The sequence below is a fragment of the Camelus dromedarius genome, chromosome 10, assembly GCF_036321535.1.
Source record: "Camelus dromedarius isolate mCamDro1 chromosome 10, mCamDro1.pat, whole genome shotgun sequence".
Classification (NCBI taxonomy): Eukaryota; Metazoa; Chordata; class Mammalia; order Artiodactyla; family Camelidae; genus Camelus; species Camelus dromedarius.
In genome coordinates, this window is record NC_087445.1 from 48,493,517 (window position 1) to 48,516,645 (window position 23,129).

The following is a 23,129-nucleotide window of genomic DNA, read 5'->3' on the forward strand; positions in this document are numbered from 1 at the left end:
GGAAAGATGAGCTGATGGTTGGGAAGTGAGTGAGGGGCAGGGTACAGTTCAATATCTCCCAACAGTCCTTGGGGGTAAAGCCCAAACTCCTTCCAGATGTTCGGCAAGCCCTCTGTGAACTGGCCACCAAACTCCCTGTGGCCCTCATCTCCGTACGTGCCCTCCACAAGCCTCGAAGCTGCAGCCACACCAGCTACCTGGGGAGGCTTTCTTCTCTGGGTGTTGCACAGGCTGTCTCTACCCCTCCTCCACACAGCGCCACCTTTGTGCTTCCTCAGGACCCAGTTGAGCACCTGTGAGAACACTGGTGGGTCCCCTCCTCCCGGCCTGCTCATCTGTCGAGACTTGAGTCAAGCTTTAACTCTTGGGAAGCCTTTCCTGCGTCCTCCTCCCTTGGAACCCAAGTGACTGTGCCATCTTGGTGAGGATTGCATCCCCCCCAACCCCGAAGTAAAGTCCAAGATACTCTGGTGCCTGACCTAGGTCCATGGCTACTACCAGGATCTTGTTTATGTCAGTGTCCTCAGTGCCTGGCACGGGGGTCACAAAATGGCCACTAAATGGACAAAACGTTCCTGAAGTCCTGCCAGCCCACCCTTCCCCCAGCCATCTCTTTGTGGCTGACCTGAGAGGCTAAGGAGATGGTGTGTGACACCAGCCTCCTCCTGCCCCTCTAAGGCCCACTACCCCCTGGCCCACACCCGGAGTCCTGTGCCTTTCACGTGGCAGAGAGAGGGAGGCTGAGGCTCTGCTCCTTTACCCCACAGCTGATGGTCATTCTGTCCAGAGTGGACTAGAGCTTCTCCCTGTGTGACAAGGGCAAGTGAGAGAAGGGACAACAGGGCTGTGGGGGCCTGAGGTCACACAGGAGCCCCCTGAGGGGCAGAGGGCCCTGACATGGGGGTGCAGACAATGGGAGTCATGTTTCCTCCTGGCTTCTGGTACCCACCAAGTACAACAAAGCCAGCAGAGACAGGAGGCAGGCAAGCCATGTGACAGACACTTGCCTTAGAGCTCCTTTCCCTTGTAAAGGACACCTCGCTCACCTACCTTCTTGTAAAGGGAAACACGATGGGGATATAGAGTGTTCCTGTTGCTCCGAGATCTCAGAGTTATGACTCCAAGGCACCGGTGACCAGTAGCCTGCAGCTTGGAGGGAGGGGGGAACACTAGGGCCAGGGTCAGCCAAGGCCTGCACTTTCCGACCACAAACGGCTCCATAAACTGTAAGCTCTCCCAAACCGCAGACACCCCAGAGACGTGCCACATCTCCCCCAGAGTGAGCGAACTGTCTCTGCATCGCCTGTTTTCACACTCAGGAGAGCACGTGCTCCCACAGTCTCAAAATCATTATTTGTGTGTGAGTGCTCATTTTTCAGGGATAAACAGGAGATCCAATGGTCTGATTATTACATTTGCAGCCATCAAACCAACTTCAAAGGCAAGTCTCAGACGTGTGCAGAGGAAAGGCCTGTTTTTATTCCATTTTCAACAAGCTATTCCCGTGCTGGGCTCTGGGGAATGACTCAGGCCCTGATCAGGCTGCTGAGGAGAGACTCACCCAGGAACCAAAAGTAAGAACAAGAGGGAGGGATAAGAATCATTATGTGAGTCCTGGGGGAGCAAAGAGCTTGGGGAAAACTCCTGGGAGGAGGAGCTTAAGGTGAGAAGTGACACAGGAGAGCAGGGAGGTGTTGGAGGTGTTGCCTGGAGCTGGGGTCTCCTGAGCAGGGTGCAGGGGGAGGTGTGGCTTGAGGAAGGCCTGGAAAGTCTGCACTTGGGTTTGTGGGGCTCAGTGAAGTTCTCCGGGCAACGGAATAACACCATCCGGCCACATCTGGGAAAATCATCTGGTGACAGCGAGAAGGAGGAATCTGGGAAGGCTGAACAGGGAGGCTGGCTGGTGGCCACTGACCTGGTCCTCTCTCTGAGAGCTGCCCTTGTGCTGCGGGGTCACGGGGTACCAGGAGTGCAAATGCTGCTCCTCTTTACTGGGATCAGGCACATGCAAAATGACAGTCCTTTAAAATACATATTTTTAAAGTCTTTTTTTAAGTAGGCCTGGTGAAATTCGCTCCATTTGGAAGCAGGCTTCTCTGGAAGGATATCCCCCAGGGACGCTAGTGTGGCTTCAGTTTGTAAACAGGTTTCCAGAGTGCTGAGTGGAAGCTGCCGACACCAAGTGAGACACATCGTGCGGAGGTCTGATCATGACTGGTGACAGGCAAACAAAGGCACGGAAGACTGCAGCCCAGCCCAGCCCGGCAGGCAGCGTCCGGGAGGGCTTCTGTGTTTGGGAGGTCATGTCCCTGGGCCCAGTGGGATCTGTGCACTTCTAGCATGTCTTATGGCTGCCACTGCCTCCACCAGAGGAGATTAGGACTCAAATCACCTCAGGATCAGGTTGAAGTCTTGACTTTAGTGACAGGGAGACTGGGGTAGGGAGGGTATAGCTCAGTGGCAGAGTGAGTGCTTAGCATGCACGAGGTCCTGGGTTCAATCTCCAGTACCTCCATATAAACAAACAAACCTAATTACCCCACCACCAAACAAATAAATTAATTATTTTTTAAAAAAAGAGATGAGGACACGGAAACGAAGTCCATAGGGGGCAGCGCCTTGTTCACACTCAAACCAGGAGTCAATGGAGCCAGGATGATCTCTGGGGTCCTTCAGCTCACAATTCCTCCCTGAACTACAGCACAGCCTCCACGCTAGCCCTGTGATATCTGGCAGTTCAAAGATATACAAGATTCTTGCAGCGAAATCACAGCTCTGTAAAGCTAACAAGATGAGCTTGCATGGCTGGGCCCTCATGCAGCCAGGCGCCCCGCACTGCCCACCCCCAGAGCAGGGGTTTCTGCTCTTCTCTGCAGACCCTGTTGCTTTGGACTTGTATGGTGTAATTCAAGGAGACACCGGAATGGATGTCCATGCCCCTGCAGGGGGGCAGAAAGAGAATGAGCCAAGAAGCCAGGGAGAGCAATGCTGCTGGCAGGCCAGACCATAGCATCAGAACTGATGGAGAACCCAGGCTAAAGCAGGGCCTATGTAACCATGGGACCATCTGTCCCAGAGTCATGGAGCAGGCCATTAAAATGCAGATTTCTGGGCCCCAGTGAGAGCTATAAGGAGTGGGGCCTAGGAACCTGCACTTGCAGTATGGCACACACACCTCACTTAGCTTTCCCATGTGACTACGGCACAAACTGACATTGGAAGGCCCTGAACTCATGTCTTCAGGGCAGCTTGCTCCTCAACCCAACCCAGGGTGGTGGGCAGGGTGCTGGCCTGACACTCCTCATGTTTTAGAGACCGTCTTTTGGCTGCTCAGAGAGCACGGCAGGGGCAGAGAGCCTGGGCGGGTGTCCCACTGTGCCTGCACATCTCCTGCACTGCATTGCATGCTCCTGGCCTGGCAGACCTGCTCTGAGGCCAGGCAGGCTTATTCTGTCTGCAACATGTGGCTCATTTGTACAGTCAATCTGGGGACTCTAGCATGATTCCAGAGTCTCTGGGGGCCGCCCTCATCACAGCCCTATAAAGTGCAAGGTGCTCTGGACCAGAATGAGAGCCTCAGAGCACATCAAGGGCTGAGGGAACACCCAGAATGAACCACAGAAACCCCTGTGTGTGCGTGGAAGCCTGGCTTATAATCAGCTACTGGGGCTCTAGTCCTGGTTTCCTGTGTGATTTCAGGAAAGTGCCCTAACCTCTCTGAGCCTTCATCTCCCCACCTACATAATGAGGATAATACCACATGCCCTCTCAACCTCTCCAGGGTGTTCTTAGAATCAAAGGAACATGGATGTGCTCAACATAAACACAAGGGCTATAGTTATGTAGTCTTCTGCCAGTCTTCTTTTCTTTAAGCATCAGGAAAAGGTGTGTTCTCTTCTTCCAGTGTTAGAGATCACGTCACTGCAGAGGTTAAGTGGGCATTCTCTTTCAGCAGCAGGCAAGAAACCACTTGCATGGCTTCTGCCTGGCTGGCCCCTTTCTCCGGGAGAAGAAGCCAAGAGTCCTTGGTAGGTGACTCTGAATGGGCCTTTCATAATTTTGAAATCTCAAGTGTGTGTGTGCTGTTTATGTCAGTACTCATAAAGGGAGACGGAACCACCCTTGTCAGGAGAGGAGATAATCGTCCAGCCCGTCTCCCTGGCAGAGGCACTGTCATGTAATTAAGGATGATAATTATAGCTCTGTGTCTAGTGTCAAACCCGGGGCTCTTTCCAGACACAACTGCGCCTCTCCTCACCCTGTGTGCAGAAAACACACAGGCTCTCTGTGGGTGGGGAGGGCCTGCACGGCCCTGTCCCTTAGCCTCCGGTGGCTTCTGTGGACCCAGCCCTTTGGACGGTTTGACCTGGAAGTCTCATCCAGGAGAGCTGGGTCCTCTGCAGTTCCACCTTGCTGCAGAATGAGACCAGGTGCTGGGGGACATTGGGGCGACAGGCAGCCCCTGACCTCAGAGGGAACCAAGGTTCCCCTGGAGGACAGGCACTTGCCGGTACAGAGGGCTATCTCCCCCAGCGTCTGCCAACGAGCCTGAATGGTGACTCAAGCACTCAGCAGTTCACCCACACTTCCCCGCTGAGGCCTCTGTAGATAAGATGTCCCCTTCCCTTCCAGCTCGTGAGCTCTGGAAGGCATGAGCGCTGTGACCCCTCCCCGCAGGACCTAGCTCAGAGCGGAGGCTCTGGTGAATGGAAGAAAGGGGCAGGGACAGGGACTGATGTGATACAGCAAGTGAGCACTGGACCTGGAGTCCTGAGACCTGAGCACACGCCCAGGCCCTGCTGCTGGGTGACCCTGTGCAGGCTGCCTTCATTCCCCAGTTTGCAGTTTCTCTATCTTAATAAAATAACAAGGCTGCCCTCCAAGGTCATTCCAAGGATGAAATGAGATGTCTAAGAAAGCACTTTATAATTAGTAAAAGGAGAAGTAAATATAAACTGTTATGACAATCACCCCACACATATAACTGATAGCCAAGGTCCTGGAAGAAATTAGAGAAAGGCCAACTCATCTGACAATATTAATTAGAAATATCCACAGATCTACAGATTCCCTGAAACCAAGACAAGTTTTCCTCATAGACTCTTAAGTCCCAGAAAAGGAAGAGACATTGCTCCTTGCAGACAGGACCCTAGAGGGAGAGCAACAGACTGACCTAGATGGGGCTCCAGGAGAGGAAGGCAGGGGGAGGGCCTGTTTCATTCTCCCTGGTGACTGGGCAAAGGTGAAAACTCCCAAGAGTGCCAGCCACTACAAAGTGCAGGGGATGCAGGAAGGAGTGGGTCATTTACAGGTAAGGAACTCCCTAGAGACAAGGGGACACTGGCTGCAGGAGGCCTTGGGTCACTTCCCCAACCACACTGTGGAGACTGGAAGGAGCCCTGGGCTAGGACGTCACCTCTCCAGCACTCACTGGGCTGCGCCACCCTACCCCCAGGCCTTCTGTTTCTTCACCTATAAAACAAGGGGGCGAGCAGATAGTCCCCTAGTCTAGCATGGCTCTAAAATCCTCACTCAACCAAAGATGATTGGTTTTAGCATCCGAGTTTAAGCTTTTCAAACAGAACCACATACAGTTCAGGTCAAAGACAGCTAAAGACAGATGGCGGATCTGAGATGAAGCACTGGCTCCAAGACTCAGCACCAAGTCCTCTGCAGGCTGGGAGGCCTGAGGGTTTCATGGAACCAGAGGCAATTCCTTGGTCTCAGCCCCAGAGATTCCATCCTTCTCCTGTGAACACTGAGGACTGAGGCAGGGCGTGGGGCTGGGGCCCTACAGGCAGCCCAGAGCTTTTCATTAGCACGGGGAGCCTTGGGAATTTACAACAAATCATCATCCAGATAAAAATTAGTTTCAAGTCTTGGGGGCAAACAGGCTGAGTACATTAATAACAAATAAACCCTTCTTCCTAATTTCTTGGTGTAAATTATGAAAATAATGAAAACATCACCTAGTTTCCTCTGAGGCTCAACTCAACAAGTCTGCTTTGCATGGAAGCCTGGGCCCAGCTGGGGGTGGGGGTGGGGGTCGGGGAAGGATGGGGCAGAGGTAGGCAAGCCAACAGCCTAAGTGTGCCTGCCCTGGCTGGGTGTCTTTTCACAATTCTGACAAAAACGCAGGGCCTCCTTGGGGTCTGTCGGGGCCAGTCCTGCAGCAACTCCTTCCAGGCCTGCCCTTGGAGCATGGGGCTGGCCCACGCCCCTTGTTGCCTCTGCTCCCACCGCCCTTCCCAGGCCAGGCACCAAGTGGAGAAGTCTGTTCTCACGCATGCCCCCAACCCAGGTAGACCAGTCCACATCCTCCCTCTTAGCCCCCAGGTACTCACTTCTGTGCCCACACCTGACATCCTCAAGCCCTGATGCAGTTAGTTACATGGCACATGCTACCTCCCACTGGAATCGCCTTCCAGGGGGCAGGCCCAGGTGGGCTCCAAGCTTCCAGCACAGCAGGGGCACAACAGATGCTGGACAAAGCCCCCTCCGCAGCTTCACCTTGAAGGGTGAGGCTGTCCCTCCTCTGCCTTACTGGCTCTTGACACCACCCCGCCCTCCAACCACCCTGCCCTGTTTCCCCCAGCGGCAGCTGGGCCCAACATTAACTCCTTCTTAGCAAAGATCCTCTGCAGAAGCAGGGAATGGGAATAAAGCCCTAGAAGAGGCCAAGGAAGGTGAGGTTGAGGTGAGGCAGGCACTGTCACCCACTGGATGTTCTTCAGGTCTTCCAGGCTGTGGGCGGGGCCCCTCCCCACTTCAGGCTTCTGCTTTTTTGTCACTGGGGAAGGCAGGAGCTGGCCCTGAACCATCCATCCCGTCTGACCCCATGGCTGCCCATCTCCGTCTTCACCATCCTCAGATCCATGGCTTTCCCCCGGCCTGAGGTCCTCCCCCTACCCCACTGCCACCTGACCCACCCCTGCCTGGCCTCTGGAACACAGCTCCCAGGATGCCAGAAACCCTCCTTGTGGCCGCTGGCACTTGCTCCAGCCTCTGCTCCTGCTTTCTCACCAGTAAAATGGAAACAACCCCATGTACTGCCTCCCTGGGCCTTAAGGGGACTGAGGAGGGAGCTCTGAAGGGCAAGGGTCCTGACTGGATGCAGACTGGTCAGTTCTAAGTTAAAACTGTGGGAGTTTAGGGAAAGAAGCTGGTTGGTGGCTTTGAAGGAAGCTGGCAGGCCAGGCTGGGGTTAGAAGGCAAGGGAGAGCTTGAACAAAGGCAGAGTTGGAGCCCACTGAAGAAGAGATGGACGGAAGCAGACTCTCCCCCACCCTGCACTGTGCCAGGCCTGCTGGCTGGGGAGGTTGTGGGTCGGGCCAGAGGAGTGCCAGCTTCGGCAGGCGGGACGCTGGTGCTGAAGAGAAGCCTGAGGAAGGCTGGTCAGTGAGGGAGACGAGGGCCCAGACACTCGGGCACCCAGCTAGAGGGGGAGCCGGAGACACCAGGGGCCAAGAAGGGCAATGCAGACTTGAAAGGACCCCCAATCTGGAGGGCTCTGTGGTTGGGGCTCAGGAACATGAGTGTATGTGCCTGTTGCCGCATGGAGACACCAGACCTGGCGATGGAAGTGAACTTACACAGATGCAGGCAGCTGGCTGAGCCCAGGATCAGAGAGAGGGACATGGAGACCCCTGGCCAGGACCGAGGGCTGAGCCAGCTGGGGACTCGACACCCAGCTTGGAACCTGAAAGCCTATAACCCTGGGGGAAGAGTTTACCGATCATTCCAAAACACTCCACCTGGGGACATTCTTCACTGGAAATTTCCAGGCCAGTATCGCAAACACTGGGCACTGACAGTCTGAGGGCAAGAGTTCCAAGCCCTGTGGTCCCTGCCCTCCAGGGGCCACCAACCCAAAAGGTAAATCACAAGGCAGTGTGGCAAGTGCTGTATCAGCGTGATTGCACAAAGAGTGACTGCAGAGCTAGACCAGGGAGGACCCACAGTGAAGCCTGGGCCCCAGGAGGCGACCCTTCTCCAGTGCGTCAATTTTTAGGTCACCAAGTACGATTAGAAGCCTGTATTCTGGAAGGGAGAGAAAAGTGGCATTTTATTTATTTATGCTCACATTGCCAGTTTCAGAAAAGGACTGAAAAGGAGGCAGAGCACTCCTTGGACACCACGCCAGGTGAAAGAGCTGAAAGGCAGGACGACCGAGGAGAGGGAGGGGGAGGAGGAGGAGGAGGAGGAGGACTGGGCTTCAGGCACCTGTCAAGTTACCCCATGGATGGAAAGGCCACATTAAAAAAAAAAGCAAACCCATTGTTACTCAGCATCCCTCCCTTGCACAGCCAGGCACTGATCCCACAGGGAGAGGGGGGCCTGAAATTGGACTCGGTTCCAGTTAGCTTCCAAGACTCAGCTTTCTCATCTGCAAAATGGAAATAATGACACTGCTTCCTCTCAGAGCCTTAGGGATATTCTGGCATAATCTGTAAAAGATGTCCTTTAAATACAGCCCTCTGTCATCATTACAAATTTCCAGAAAGCCAGCCTGAGCCCTAGTTAGAGGAGGGCACTAATTAATTAGTCAAATAATAGGGTGTGGGGCAAATCACCAAATCTCCCTCTTCAGGGCTTCTGGAGGGGCAGAAACTGCGGCAGGCAGTCTTCCTGCTCACCCTTGCAAACCAGCTCCTCCCCAGTGCCACCCCCCAGGGTGGCCCCAATGCCACTAGAGCCCAGGAGCCCTCCTCTGAACACATGAATGCAATGATGCCAAGTCTGAACCCACTGAATCCTCCCCCAAGAACCTTCCTTCCTCTTCTCAGATAGGACAGTCCCCATCGTAACTGACACTCATCCTCCCACTCACCAGGATCCCAGCTCCTCCCTCCCTCCTACCCACTGCACCCCAAGGCTTGCAAGCTCTTCCGCCCCACCCACCCACTCCTGGCTGCAGCACCCTACAGTACCCTGGCTCCGGTCTCACGCCCCTGGCCTAGATGACTATTGTAGCCACAGAACCACAGAACCAGTCTCCCCGCCTCCTGCTTGTTTGCTCTAATACATCCTCTGCACCCAAGCGGTGCGACTTCCTAAACAACTTCCTAACCGGCTCAGGACAGGTCGTGCTTCCCCACAGCCTCCATGCTCTGCTCACACACAAGGCTCTGGTGGGTAGGCAGAGGATGCCTGCAGCTTTGCTGCTGACAGACTTGAGTCTACTTCTGGACAGGCATTTCCATCAGTTTCTGTGCCTTCAGATCTTTTAATGTCTCTCTCGGATTCTGAAGGGCAAGGGGTAAATGGGGAAGTGAGCTCCTCTATTTCATATTCCTATTCCTTCATTTCTACCTTTGGGAGGATGCCCTTTTCTCTCACAGCTGCCAGGAAAGAGAAGGAGCTAGGGGCCGCAGTCCTGGGCATCTGGGCCCTCACTGCCAAGTGCTCAGCAAGATATCCCAGTCAGCATCCTGGGCCCTCATACCTACGAGGCTGGTGCCAGCACACAGGATGGTGCTTGCTGCTCTGGGAAAATCCATGACAACCCCAGAGTCTGCGCTCCTGCACCAAAGCCAAAAAGAGAGAAGAATGTAGCTGCAGTCGCTGGGCCAGAGCTGTGCCCCTCAAACTGTGAAGACAGAAATGAGGCCATACTATGTCCTGAAGGTGGCCAGGGCTCTGGGGACAAGTCTCCACTCTGCTCTTGACTTTTGAGAAAGCCCTTGAGCTGTAGTGATCAGAGGCTGTGGAGTGTCTGGGATACAGACCTCCCCACACCAGAGTTCCCAGAAATTAGTTTATGGGAATCACAGTTACATAACACTCCTCTTTGATTCTGCACCCAGAGTGAAAGCTTCACAAGAACGGGGACTCTGCTTTGTTCACTGCTCAGCCCCGAATGATGCCAGCACACGGTGGAGATCAGATCCATCCAATGAATCGCAAACACCCATCCACTGAAAGAACATATTGCACTTTGTTCCCTGATTCAGGTCCTATGACTCTAGGCAGGCGTGTCTTGCAAAATGGGAAAAGTTGTTTACAGCAAATAATTGTTTACTGTTCGCTTCCTTTTTGTTCATTCATTTTCCATACAGACTTGTATTCCTGGGCTCATTCATTCAATTGGTGAATATGTACTCAGCCAGAGGAGACATGAGGACAGTAAGACCCAGTCCCCTCCTTCAAGGAGCTCTCAGCCAGGAGGGAGCAGGGAGAAGAGGCACAAGTGGACCTCGCCAGGCAGTGCCCCAGCGTAGGGACAGAACTGGTCTCCAAGATGGAGCAAAGCTCCAAGGGTCTCCTGCCCGACTCCAATCCAACTCCCACCCAACTCCCACCCAACTCCCACCCAGAGGCCAAGCCAGCTCCTTCCCTACATCCCTACCCATTTAGCAATTGCTTAAACTCAAACTTTTCAGATCTGGCACTCTTCAGAGGTAGACAGGATGTCTCTGGGCTCCTGAGGGGGCCTCAGCATGTCTGTCTGTCAGCCCTGGGTCCCTGGAATTAATAATAGCCTCAAACATTCAAAAATTATTTACTGAGCTCTTACTTCATCTCCCCCAGGCGACAAGGGGTCCCCATGTGACAGAGGCCAGGGTGTGGCCCATAGCAGGGGTACCGTCTATGACTGTCAGCTTTCTGTGGCCTGTCCTAATCCTGCTGCAACTTTCCTGAAAAGCTGAACAAGCTCAGTGTCAAGGGTCAAAAGGGTGTGTGGGGTGAGAAAGCGACTACCAGTGTGGGCCCATTGGTCACCATGGAAACCTTGGCTTCCTGCTCCCCTCCTAGGCAGCTCCCATCCCTGCCTGGCCTCCCTGAGCCCGGAGCTCAGCAGGTGAGCACCAACGGGCTGGGCGTGTGAGCTGTACTGTTTCTCAAGAACAGGAAAGTCATCAGGTGACTAATACAAAATCTATTTACACTTGATTATCTGCTTCCTGTCCGGTAGGTAAGTCATTCTGGTAAATGATAGACCAGCCAGGGAACTCAGCACAGTCCACGACCAAGCCTTCTGTCTGTCAGGCAGGCGGTGCAAGGGCAGGTTTCAAACATTTCAAAACAAAGCCCAGGAGCCCTGTGTTAAAAGTCAGAAGACTTGCTCTGCGGCTTGCTGCTGTGTGACTCTGGTCAGTTCATGCCCTTCTCTGGGCTTCAAGCAGAAGCGTGCCTACTAGCACATGGAGTTAAAAGGGACAGAAGGCAAGTTGTGAGCAAGGCAAACAAACGGCCATGCTAGGGCAGCAGGGCTCTGTGTAATGGCTTTCTTTTAATTTCCTCTTATTATGCTATAAAGTTGATTTAATAATAAAAACATGCTAAGGACTTTTTAATGTATAATTGCTTACATATTAAAAATTATATGAAAATGTTTTCAATTAATGCTTCTGTGATTCATCCTGTGAGATGACACTTTGAACAATTTTATACAGGACTGTGCCGGGTGTAGGGGCAGGAGTCACACCTGAAAAGGAAGCCAAAGTAACTGTAAAATTCCCAGTTACTTCTGCAGATCCTCTGGGAGTCCTGGACGGACGCGAGAGTTTTAGCTGCAGGTGAGGGCTCCAGAGGGCACTGCTTTTCCTGGTTTTGCTGCTTATTTATTAACCTGAGACTCAGTATTCTCACCTGTAAAATGGGGGGGGGGGGTTGATCGTAATACCTAGACCTCACAGGCTCCTTGGAGGATTAAATGAGCTAATCATGGAGCAGAGCCTGGCATACAGGAAAGCCCTCTGAAAAAAACTAACCACCACTGTCCCTGTCATCAATACCAGTCCCTGTCACCAACACCACTGCGGCACCTCTGAGAATTCCTGGGGCTGAAGGCCTGGGGAGGAAAGATCCCAGGTGAGAAATACTCTGTGCCTTTAGGCTAACTAGGGCCTCATGATCTGATCAGTCTTTATAAGCTCTTGCCCCATGTGCTTTTCCTGTCGGGATCCTATCAGAAGCCTCATCTCCCGCCACTCCTCTCCAGCAGAGAGTTCCCACGCCTCCGTAACTTTGCTCAAGCTCTTTTCTCTGCTGGTTGCCAGCTCTCATCCCCACCCATCCTACCTCCCACCCAACTCAGATGGCCCAGACTGGAAGCTGCTGTCTCTTCTCTGAACTCCTGGGGATTCACCAGCTCACCTCTGCATACCAACCAGCCCCTCTACCCATGTTCCATGCCTGTCTCCCTGCTTCATGGATATTCCTGGAGGCAAGGGAGGTATCTGCCCAGGTTCCATGGTCCAGACTCCAACACAGCAGGGCTTGGCAAGGGCCCCAGCGGAGACTGGCCAGAGGATTTAACAGCACAGAAAACCATGTGAAGGACCAAACAGGCCCTCTGCACCCCCAACAGCAACAATGTCACACACATGTGCAAAGCTTGTTCTTCTACCCAAGCCTCACGTCAGAGTTACGTGCTCTATTTACAATGAGGACACTGTGGCCTCCAAGAGGCTACACATCCTGACCCACCCAGGCACCCAAGTTAGCCTGACTTGGAGCCCAGCAGCCTTCCCACCGCATCAGCAGGTCTCTGTGCATCTGGACCCCTCAAGCCCCAGGATCAAGACTCAGGGAAGAATTAAACAATGGGCTGCAAAGCAGGGCTTTAGGGAGAGGCTAATTCTATTGGCTCAATGGGTGGTTTGGCATGGGGGCACCAATTACACAGACACTGGGGCAGGAAGGAAACCCAGAAGTGGTATGATTCTTCCTCTTCCATTTACACGTGGAAAAGGCCAAGACCAGAATCTGACCTCAAGGGATAAGCCAAGGATGATGAAAAGGGGAACTGGGACTGAATAGTTGGCACGAGTCAGGCTGGCACTGAGAAAGGAAGCTGCCAGTGCTAACCAGATCCTCTCCTACTCAGAGCTGGTCTCAGGTGCTCCCTTCATGGGGCTGGTGCTGGGTGTCTAATGATGGGGTGATGGGGCAGGACACAGTGAATCATGACATCCTGGAACTCAGAGTTGACACAGACCGGAAAGGTCGCTTGAGCCAACCACGCATCTGAGACTTAACTACCTTCATCTCCCAATGCTGGTTGTTTTGCCTCTGCTTGGATGCCTCCAGGGATGGGCAACTCACTGCCTCACAAGACAGCTTCACATTTAATTGGTGGGCTAAAAAAAGTTCTCAAAAGAATCACGACTTTTTTGAGTCTCAGTGTCCCTACTTATAAAAAGGAAAGCCTGGACTGGGTCACTAGCTTTCTAACCGGGTTCCATAGAGCCCTAGGGTGTTATGGAGATATTGCCAGAGCCGCTGCTGGGGTGAGAAAGGTGATGAGGGCACAACGTAAGGCCCAGGCAGACATGGGTTCTGAGGTTCCATGGAGAGCTGAGCCTCCATTTTGGAGCCAGAGCCTAATTCCTCTGGGTGACACAAAGAGGAGCCCGGGAGAGAGATTAAGTTGAGGCAGACAGAGGGGAGGGGGTCAGAGGAGCCCCTGAGAAAACAAGCATGCTTCTCCATGCCCTCCATACAGCCAGTGGGCTGGGCCGAGTTCTCTGTTCACAAAAGCACACCTCCCACCAGCTCCCCATCACCTGCTGCATGGCGCCAAGGACACAGAGAACAAAACCTCATCAGTTAATCACGGGCCGTGTTGCCCATGCTGGGGAGCCTGAAAATCAAGCTGCAGTGAGTGCACCGGGGCTGGACAGGCCCTGAAAGAAGTCCTGCACGGCGGTTAAAAGAAGGCCTTGGCAGACAGCCCCCCAAATGACTACCTGGCTATGTTGCCTTGGACTAGTTACTTAATCTTTCTGTGCCTCAGTTTCTTTATTGGTAAAATGGGCACCTACACTTCAAAGAGCGATGGTGAGGATCCAATGTCACACCAAGTGCCGTAAACAAGTACGAGAGAAACTAGCAGTGGCCTCCACGCCGCTGCTGTTATTACCGACCCATCATTCCATAAACAGGTGAAAACAGAGGCACAGAACGTGCTGCCAGAGTCAGATAGCCAGCTTGCAGCCAAAAGCAGCTGGAAATACTATTGACTGCCCACTCTAAGGCTGTGCTTCTCAAGGGGAACTGAGGCCCAGGGGTCACTTTGGTGGCAAGTGGCCATCCTGGATCTGCTTGGCTCAAGCCTGGGCTCCTTCCAAACCAGCACAAGAGAGGCCACGCTCTTCCCAGCAACATTACTCTCCGTACCAAAGATGCCTGCCCAGTTACTAGAAGCTAAGTGCACACATACAATAAGTATGACAGCAGCAAAAAACATCACCCTAAGAGATTGAATATAACTTGTTCCGTGCCACCTCCTGCTCCGCTGCCGACCCCAGCACCGCCTCCTTATCCTGCTCCCCCCCCCCCCCCCCCCCGGGAGCTTCAAGGCAGCTCAGTGAGCTATTTCCTGGAACATTTATGCCGTGCTGGCTCACCCCAGCCCCCATCCCTGCCATCAGTCCTGTGGTGACGGTGACGTTACACACAAAGAATTCCAAGTCAAAGAGAGCTGCCGCAAGGTCATCACAACCAGAAAACGTCCTGTTTAATCACCTATTTCCTTAAAAAACAAAAAAGGTAAAAAAAGAAAAAGGGTAAATTTAGGCATAGTCTCCAAGGTAGGAAGAAAGCACAGAGCAGCTATAGAAGAAAGCTTTTTCAGAGAGAGAAAGCCTGAGATCTTAACAGATTTCTGGTGAACTCCAACTGCCCTGCCTTGGACCTGGCACCCCTGGGTGTGCCTCATTAAAAAGCCAAAGTCCCATAGGACAATTCCACCCAGCTAACCATCTCCTCACTGCCGAGGTTCTCGGCAGCACCCAGGAGGAGCCTGGCTCCACTCCAAAGAGGCCAGGCAGTGGTGGACACTCCCCAGAGCCTGGGCTCCCGGCAGGTGTCCCAGCCCCACCTCCTTCAGCTCCTTGCCTCCGTGTTCTATAGATGCAGGTCTGAGCCTCTCACTTCTACTTGTCCTCAGTCACCCTCACCTGTGAAATGAGATAACACCTCCTTTGCAGGGACACGGTAAGGCTTAATGAGGGGGTATGTCAAAGGGCCTAGTACAGAGCCCGGGACCTGGCAGGGGCTCCAGATTCAATGGCTTCTGCCATTTTCTCATGTCCCAGAGACCCCAGCATTAAACATAACATTACACTTCCTTCAGCAAGATACCCCAAAGACTGCCTGCTGAGCACAGGCCATGCTTGCCAGTCTGTCTCCAACTTACTGTGTGTCCTCGGGCAAGTCCCCCTCCCTCCTAGCCTCAGTTTCCCCATCTGTAAGATGAGGCTGTTGGGTTTTGATGACCTCAAAGATCCTTTGCTGTGCTGACTTATGAATATGTCAGAGTCCCAGAATCACTCCTGGACCTACCACCCCCTTAAACCTGGGCTGAGGCCCGCTGAGTGCAAGACTGGCGGGAGCTACAGGGAGGGCAAGGCCCCAAGGGCTGAGCTGGGCCAGGGCTGCTTCATGGAGCCTGGTGCAGGTCCTGGGACGTGGGTGGAGGTGAGGTGATGTGACAGCGGGAACGAGCGTTACTGAAGGCCTCAGGTGAAGATTCTGCCAGCAGACCTGCTTCCCTGAGTTGCTGGAAGAGAGCAGGCTGCCCCACCCTTAGGTCCCTGGCCCCAAACACACACTCAGCAGTTGGCCTCTTGCCCACCAGAGGCTGCTTTACCAGGAGAGACTAGGAAAATGGGAGAGGGCACAAGACGTGGCCCTCCAGAAGTCCGGCTGAAGTCCCTATGGGTCAACTGCTTCCTGCCTCAGCCCTTCACCAAGTGGCCAGGTGTTCTGGAGGCCTCAAAATTGGGGGCCACCCATCCACACTCTGCAGCACGTTGTGCCCTGACTCATGGCCCCTGCCTTCTGTGGGGTCAGGGGGGCCCAACCCACACAGCTGCTCCTCTGTGTCCCTATCTTGGTTATTAACTGCACTTGGTACCCTGGTATCTGGACTGTCAGTGTGCCCTGTTAGAGTCTTCCTGAGGTCGGTGAAACATGAACAGATATACTGTGGTGAAGATTCAACAGAGCGCTGCCTCCTTACCACCACTTTGAAAGCACAAACCTTCCCCTGTAGAAGCTGGCAGGGGATGGTGTGAAGGGGCAACCCCTCTACCCAGCTGCTGAGTTGTAAGTCTCTGTGCCACGGGCTCCGCTTACCTGTCATGATCCTCTGGGCCTCGTAGGGCTCCATGTAGCCGGCACTCTCCCCCTTTCCTGCTTTGCTTTTGAGATCATTCTTGGCATCAAAGGGATCTGAGTAGTCATCAGCGATGGTCACCTGCAGGGAAGAAGATGGCAGGGGTGAGTCCACCTGTGGCTTTCTACTTCACTTCTGTTCACAGCCAGGCTTGGCTCCAACAAATATAAACTGAGCCTGCGCCAGACAGGCCAGGAGTCAGGGGCAGAAGCAGGAACCAGAGATGGTGCCCACCCTCAGGGAGCTCTGATTCTCACAGGGGTAACAAAGGGACCCAGGCTGGCAGTGCTCCCTCTCGAGGGAGAGGCCCGAGTCTGGGCGTGTGGGGTGGCCACTCCTGGCACAGTGAAGTGAGAACAGAAGGGCATCCCAGTGGACAAACACAGAGGCAAGAACCTGGACAGTGTCCTCAGGGAATATGATTTGCTCAATTTAATGGAATGGAAACGGAGTAAATTTGGAAAGGAGCTCACAGAAAGCCTGGAAATGCTGACACGCTTCTGGTGCCAGCTGAGGCAGAGAAGAGCTTGTCTACAGATAATTACGTCCAGCGTTCCATTTTCCCCAAATCTGGAACACAACCATGCCTTGGCTAATCAGACAACAATTTGGTGAGATCAACGCTCTGCAAAGATGACTGTGGCCCCAGACAGGCCCAGTGAGAACACAAAAGCAGCTCAGGGATGGATGGACAGACAGACTGCCAGGGCCAGAAAGGGCCCTGGAAGAAACACATAGGAAGACCCTCCTATAACAGACGCAGAAACTGGCTCCAGAGCGGGCAGGGCTCAACCCAGACTGTCGGCTGGATGCTCTGCCTCCCAGGACCCTTCCTGGCCTCCTCGTTTGCCTGTATTCCAGAAAACAGTAAAGTTCTACAACAAACAGAGCAGTCACCTGGGGGTAGGCAGTAGGGGCAGTGAGGGGAGTTCCCTGAGAGTGTGGGAATCTGGGATTTGAACACTTCAGAGACGAAGTTCCATTTTCCCTGGAGAAGGGTGAAAGTTCTCAGTAGAAGGCTGAGCAAACACGGCAACTTTTCCTCCCATTTCTTACTTCCTAACCTTCAAGAGGGGCACCTTCACCAAAGGGGAAAGGACAGGAACCTGCCAAACCTGTTCCCTTTCAATGCACACTTGCTCCACCACAAACTCACTGTGACTTCTGCCTCTTTGGTCACACATCTGGCAAAGGGCAAATCCTCAGCCTTCCAGCCAGGGCCACCCAGCTGCCTCTCTTGGGAGGGGGTAGGTTAGCATTTCTCTCAACCCTTGGGGTTTCATGAATTGTTATTTAAATTGTGGGTTTAATTAGAAACCACAGGAGTCTCCGCTCTCTCTCAGCTCTTGGAATGTAAGGCATTTGAGGAGCCTGTAAACCCAGGGGAAGGGAAAAACCCTCTTTGTCTGCTGGGTAAATGGCAGTTTGTGGCAGCAGCCCTGGCAGGGTGAGCGAGTGACCTCCAGCTGCCAGGAACGGGATGCCCGCAGAGGGCCAGCAGGCAGCAGCCCTGTCACTGGCGTGCGGCCGGGGCGGGGGGGGGGGGGGGTGACGAGAGGCATAGCACACAGAGTCACTGCTCCCGGGACAAGAGCGGGCGCGCATCAGTGAAAGACCCCAGGCTGGAGCGCCCATCATTTGAGCATGAGCGGCCCCGCTGCCCCCGCTCCACTGCATCTATGCGGCTGTGGGTCAGGCTCTTGAGTCCCAGCAGGGGAACTTCCAGGTACTGACATTGTTGTAATCGTGGCCTTTCTGGAGACTCACTGAGCTCAAATGACACCAGGCAGGGAAAGATGGGGGTGGGGGAGCACTAGGGCCAGCAACGTCTTTCATATGCTATTTCTATGCAACCATTTGTAGAATGCATTAGAGAGAAAATCAGACACGTGAACCAGTGTCATACAGAACAGCTCAGATGCCGATCTGGTATAGGGTTTTGTGTCTCGGAGTTCAAGGGGCCAGAAGCCCAATGGAGAAAATGCTGAACCTGCTGTGGGTGACATCTAATCTCATTTCTCTCATCCTGGACTTCCTTACTGTCTCTTTTCAACATGAATACCCTCCCTCTAATCTGCAGTGAGGAAGGGAGCAAATATTTCCCCAAGAAAGTAAAATCATTTGGAGGGATTAGCTGAGGAGGGTGTTGGGCTGCAGGCTCCGTAATCTAGAAATCAACATTCCAACTCCTCTCGGAAGTGCTCTGTAATTTGCAAACACAGAGGCTTGCAGGATATAAACCAAATCTTTGTTCGCCCTGGGACAGGAGCTCTGGGAGGCCTTCGGTTCAGCAGGCGCTATCTGTATTTTCTAATTAAAATGAGATCTGAGCTCGGCTGTCACAGGGCCCTCCAGCTGCCTGCCCTGCTTACTTCCGTTTCAATAAGAATTTACAAATCCTAAAACCAGGAAAAGCCCCTGGTCTCTGTTGACATATGGTTCCAGTTATACCTGATGACAGCTGAAAATCCTTCTGTTTAAAAAAAAAAAAAACTTAAAATTCTGTTAGTTTAAGAAGCAAATCGGAAGGTTCCTAAAATGTATATTTAATCAATTTGCTTTCAAACTTCAAAGTGAGGTTGGTAGAGGTGAGGGAATTTGAGGTTTGAGCAATGTGAAACTCGGCAAACACTCACTGAGTTGTCTGACCTTTTGTAAAATCATGTCCTGGTTTTTGGAGTAAAAATTTAACCAGGTGTTAGGAGAGTTGAGTGGGGAGTGTAATCACAGTGCCGCGTGATGTGCCCCAGGCCTCAGGCACGAGCACTGGGCAGTGCGGTCACTGTCCAAGCTGCCCAGGGCTCACTGTAAGTCAGGATGGCCAGGCAGGGGGCTTGAGTGAAGGCTGTTGATTTTCTGAATCAAAAGAAAGGGAATGAGTTTCTCCAGAAGCGGGCTTGGATTCCTGGTGGGGTTGCTTTTGCTTTGCTTTAAAATGCCCCAGTTAGTGGACAAGTCCCTTAAATCTGATTGAACAATTCAAGCAGAAGGGAGCTAGCCGGGACTTCACTGCAGGTCGGGTCACCTGGGCGCATGAGAAGCTTTCCCTGCTTTGATTTGGATTGGCAAAGACCTGGCAGGGCACTGGACCCTCCGTGTGGCCTGTCTGCCTTAGGGCAGGCGCGGGGCTGAGGGGAACCCAGGCCACCAGTCCCACCAGTCTACCAGAGAGCAGAGCAGCAGAAAGACGGGGTTGTCAGAATGCAGCTGCCTAACTGGTAGTCATCTTCTTTTGCTTTCTTAGCCTCCTAGGTTGGGCATACTGGCCCATCTCTGAAAAAGAAGCCAGGTTATGGCTAAACCCCAAGCAGGCCTTTTCTTGCTTTCAAACAAAACTGGAGAACCCAGGTCAGCCCAGTGCCCCTAAAAGACTTTCACAGGCTCATAAAGCAGTGAAATGGGTGGAAGGGGGAACAGGCTTGAGAGACCTGTTCTAACCTCCCATTGCCTTGTACATAGCCCATTGCAGTCCAGAGGGTTCTAGAATTCCACCACACCCAGCACCTCTCTGACAAGGCTCTGGGAGCTGGCTGCAGACTAGGAGTCGACTCCACTGGCCTCCTTTCTGTTTAGCACCACTCTGCTGGGTGGAACTGGTCCCTCCCTCCAGCAGTCTGAGGCTGAGGGTTTCTATCCTGGGGATTTAGCTTTGTAATAGGAGGTAGTCTTCCTATTCATCCCCAAGGGAAGACGTAGAGGAAGGTGGGTACCATCACTTGGCTACATGGCCACACACTTTAGTGAGACAGTTGCACCTGTGTGGGGCACTGGATCCTCTCCACAGGCTCTGGGTGGAAGGGTGAATTGGCAGAGCCACTTTGAAGGATAACTTTGGGCAGAATCCATTAAAATCCAAAAATGCACATGGGTTGACTCAGTGATTTCACTTTTCAGTACTTATTCCCAAATGTGCACAGGGAGACATGGGCAAGGATGCTCCCTGGAGCAAGTGATAAAGAGAAACTGCGAGCCCCTGCTATATCCATCAAAGGGGAACTGCTAAATAAACCATGCCAGTTTCATATTATGGAATATGATGCAGCAGGTTAAAAAAAAGCAGTCGCTCTATAGGTATCTACCTGCACTAACTTAGTTCTCCATGACATAGCTCTGAATGGAAAGTAAGCAGGTTATAGAATGATAAATACAAGATGATACCTATTTATGAAAAACAAAACAGAAACCTGTATCTCTATTTAATGTAAAGAAAACGTCTAGGGAGACAGACACTTCAGACTGATATCTCCTCTGGGAGGAGAGGGGACTGGGAGTGAGGTAATGAGCAGAAATAAAAGGAAACTTGTCTATAATGTTAACACATTTTTCAAACAAACAAACAAAAAGCCTTACTAATGTAGTATACACAAAACCAAACTTTTAAAAGTGTACTCCTTTTCACAGGTTATTTTTGGTACAGATAGATAAACTGTTTCCCAAACTTGCCTGAAGATAGGCATGGCCTGGAACCTTTGTTTAAAAAAGCAGATTCCTAGCCCCAATAATTTGTATATTTAATAAGCAACTTGGGTGATTCTTATGAGTAAAGTTTAGGAAATGTTAAGCTAGAGCCAGCCCTCTGGCCCACCAATCAAAAACTAAACCTCCAGATATTACTCTGGAATTTCAATTTTCCCAGGTATTTCTCAGTCCTGTTCATTAAAGTGAAGCAAGAAGTCAGTGTTAAATGCAGCTCTCTCTTGCTTTCTTCCCTGCGGATAAACTGGAGTGAGATGATCCCACAGGCATTGGTCCATCTCCAGGATCTGAGACGTGGAGGTAATGGCATCCTCTGTGCAATCTTGTGGGCTGGCCCAGATTGAGCAACACGCCTGAGCAGGGGGAGGCAAGACCCTGCCCTGCCCCACGAGGGAGGCCCAGGCCCACGCTGGTCCTGGCTGTGAACACGTGCAAGGCAATCTGTTTAGAAGCACAGACCCTTTCAAGCCAAAACTACCTGGCTCTCAGCAAACTCTCTAGGAAGATCACTCCAGGGAGGGCTGGCAGGACTGTGGAGAAGAGACACTGCTGAAATGCACAGGCACCCCTGCTAAAATCACTCAAACTTGCTAAAAAGGAGGGACACAAGGAGAAGCAGTCGCCACCTTCCACGAGTGCATGGCCCACACTGTCTCCACTGCCCCATTCACCTTCCTGTGCTCTACTGTCTGTGGGAACTGGCTCCAGCTTAGCCACTTGCTGGATGAGGCAAGACAAGTCTCCCCAACTCTAGGCTGTTCTCCTTGCCCTGGAAAGTGAGGGGGCAGCACCCCATGAGGTCTTGGGTCCTTTCCAGGCCCATGACTTCTTTCTGCTCCCCTCCAAAGCAAAATGCATATGGACACACCTGGGAAAGTTCTACATGGTCCCAGTCGGGCCATTTCCTTAACAATTCACCATTAAGACTGCGTTAGCTTTCTTAACGGTTTGAGGGTCATGGATCTCTTTGGGAATCTTGTAACTGATGAAGTTGTTGCTCCCTCCATTATGTTTATATAGGCCCACAAAGTGTTGGGCACATTTCAGAAAGGTCAGGAGCCCCAGATTAAATGACCAAGCCCCCTGGCATTAGAGCTCCTTTAAAAAAACAGCTAAGATGAGATGTATTCTCTCAGCCTTAGGCAAGGCAGCGAGTGCTGACTCTATCGCAATTCATCATACGCAACTGAAAATACGGGACGGTATATAACTGGCTATCTCGCTGTGCGGGGCAGCAGGGCAAGCTGGGCGGGGGTACTATGAAGGGACAGCCTTGGGCACTTCATCTTGGCTTGCCAGCTTGAAACCCAGGAGCCACACAGCCTTCTGGAACAGAGGCAACCCGGCCCTCTTCCCCACTTTAGGAGCCAGGAGGGCTCCTTGAAGGTGAGCAAACAGCTTGCAGGGCATGAGATGGTAGCAGCAGCCAGATGGGTCCATGCCTCTGCCCCTATCTGGGGACTGGCAGACTGGAGTCCTGGTCTTCCTTTGGGACCTACTGTGACACAGGTCCTGGCAGGCCTGATGTCCCCCAAGATGGAGGCTCTGCTGCCATGCCAACCAAGAGATGGTGCTAATGAAACAAGGATTTGGGGGTCTGGAAAGGGCTTCCAATGACTGGGGGCTGCCCAGAGAGGAGGCAGTGGACAGATGTTCTGCATGCACCCAGATTATACAGAAGCAAGCTTAGTGAGTCAGGAAGAACATCCAACAGCCAATAAAAGGACTTGCTGCCTGCGAACAGGAGCTTCTGCCATTTTGGTGTCCAAGCAGAAGCTCTAAGGTGGGCGTTTGCTTTGGGAAGAAGTCGACTAACTGGATAACACCTGTCTGTGCTGTCACATTTAGCACAGCTTTGGCTGCCCCACAGCAGAACTTCAGCTTCAGGGAAGGCCTAGGTGGGTGGCTGTTTGCAGAACCCCCATCATGACCGAGGCAGGTGGTGTTTCCAAAGCCCCAGAGCTGGACAGTGGCAGGTGGGCTGTGGCAACTGCTGGGGCTGTGCAAACACACAGAAAGACAAGTGGCGCCCCAGAAAGGACAGCGCCAAGCAGGAACAACCCAGGCAGTTCTGGAGCCGAGCTGGCTCTACTATACCCTTGTTGGGTAACTCTCCTTTGTCTCTTTGAGCTTCAGCAACTCATCTGTGAAATGGGGCAAAATTGCTTTCTCAGCTTCACATGAATGTCATGAATAGCAAATAATGAGATGTTCTGGGGTTGTGTCAGTAGTTTATAAAGAACAGGCTGTTGTGACAGCTCCTGGGTGCCCAGGATTGAGTTAAGTGCTGGTGTCTCTGCCCACAAGAAGCTGAAAATCTAGTGGGGAAGACAAAACGAAGACCTGAGAAGAAACCCCCATCAAGGGCCCAGTGATTACACAGAGAAAATTGGCTGCAATTAGGCATGACAACAGCTGTCACATTTCTCAACCACAAAAGGAAAAACGCTTGTGAACGATCCTTTTTTCCCCTCTTGTGCTATGGTAAGAGACACCTCCCAGTTGGGCCACTTGGCTAAGAGGTAGA

General features: G+C 52.5%; 1 protein-coding gene across 1 annotated transcript in view; it reads right to left on the reverse strand.

Annotated features, from left to right (window-relative positions):
* The window catches only part of SHB (SH2 domain containing adaptor protein B), a 125,737-nt gene that overhangs the window by 62,909 nt on the left and 39,699 nt on the right, over positions 1–23,129 (reverse strand). The window contains exon 2 of the mRNA XM_031450057.2: positions 16,087–16,207. Coding sequence (XP_031305917.2) covers positions 16,087–16,207 — 121 coding nt within the window. The remainder of the gene's footprint in view (positions 1–16,086; positions 16,208–23,129) is intronic.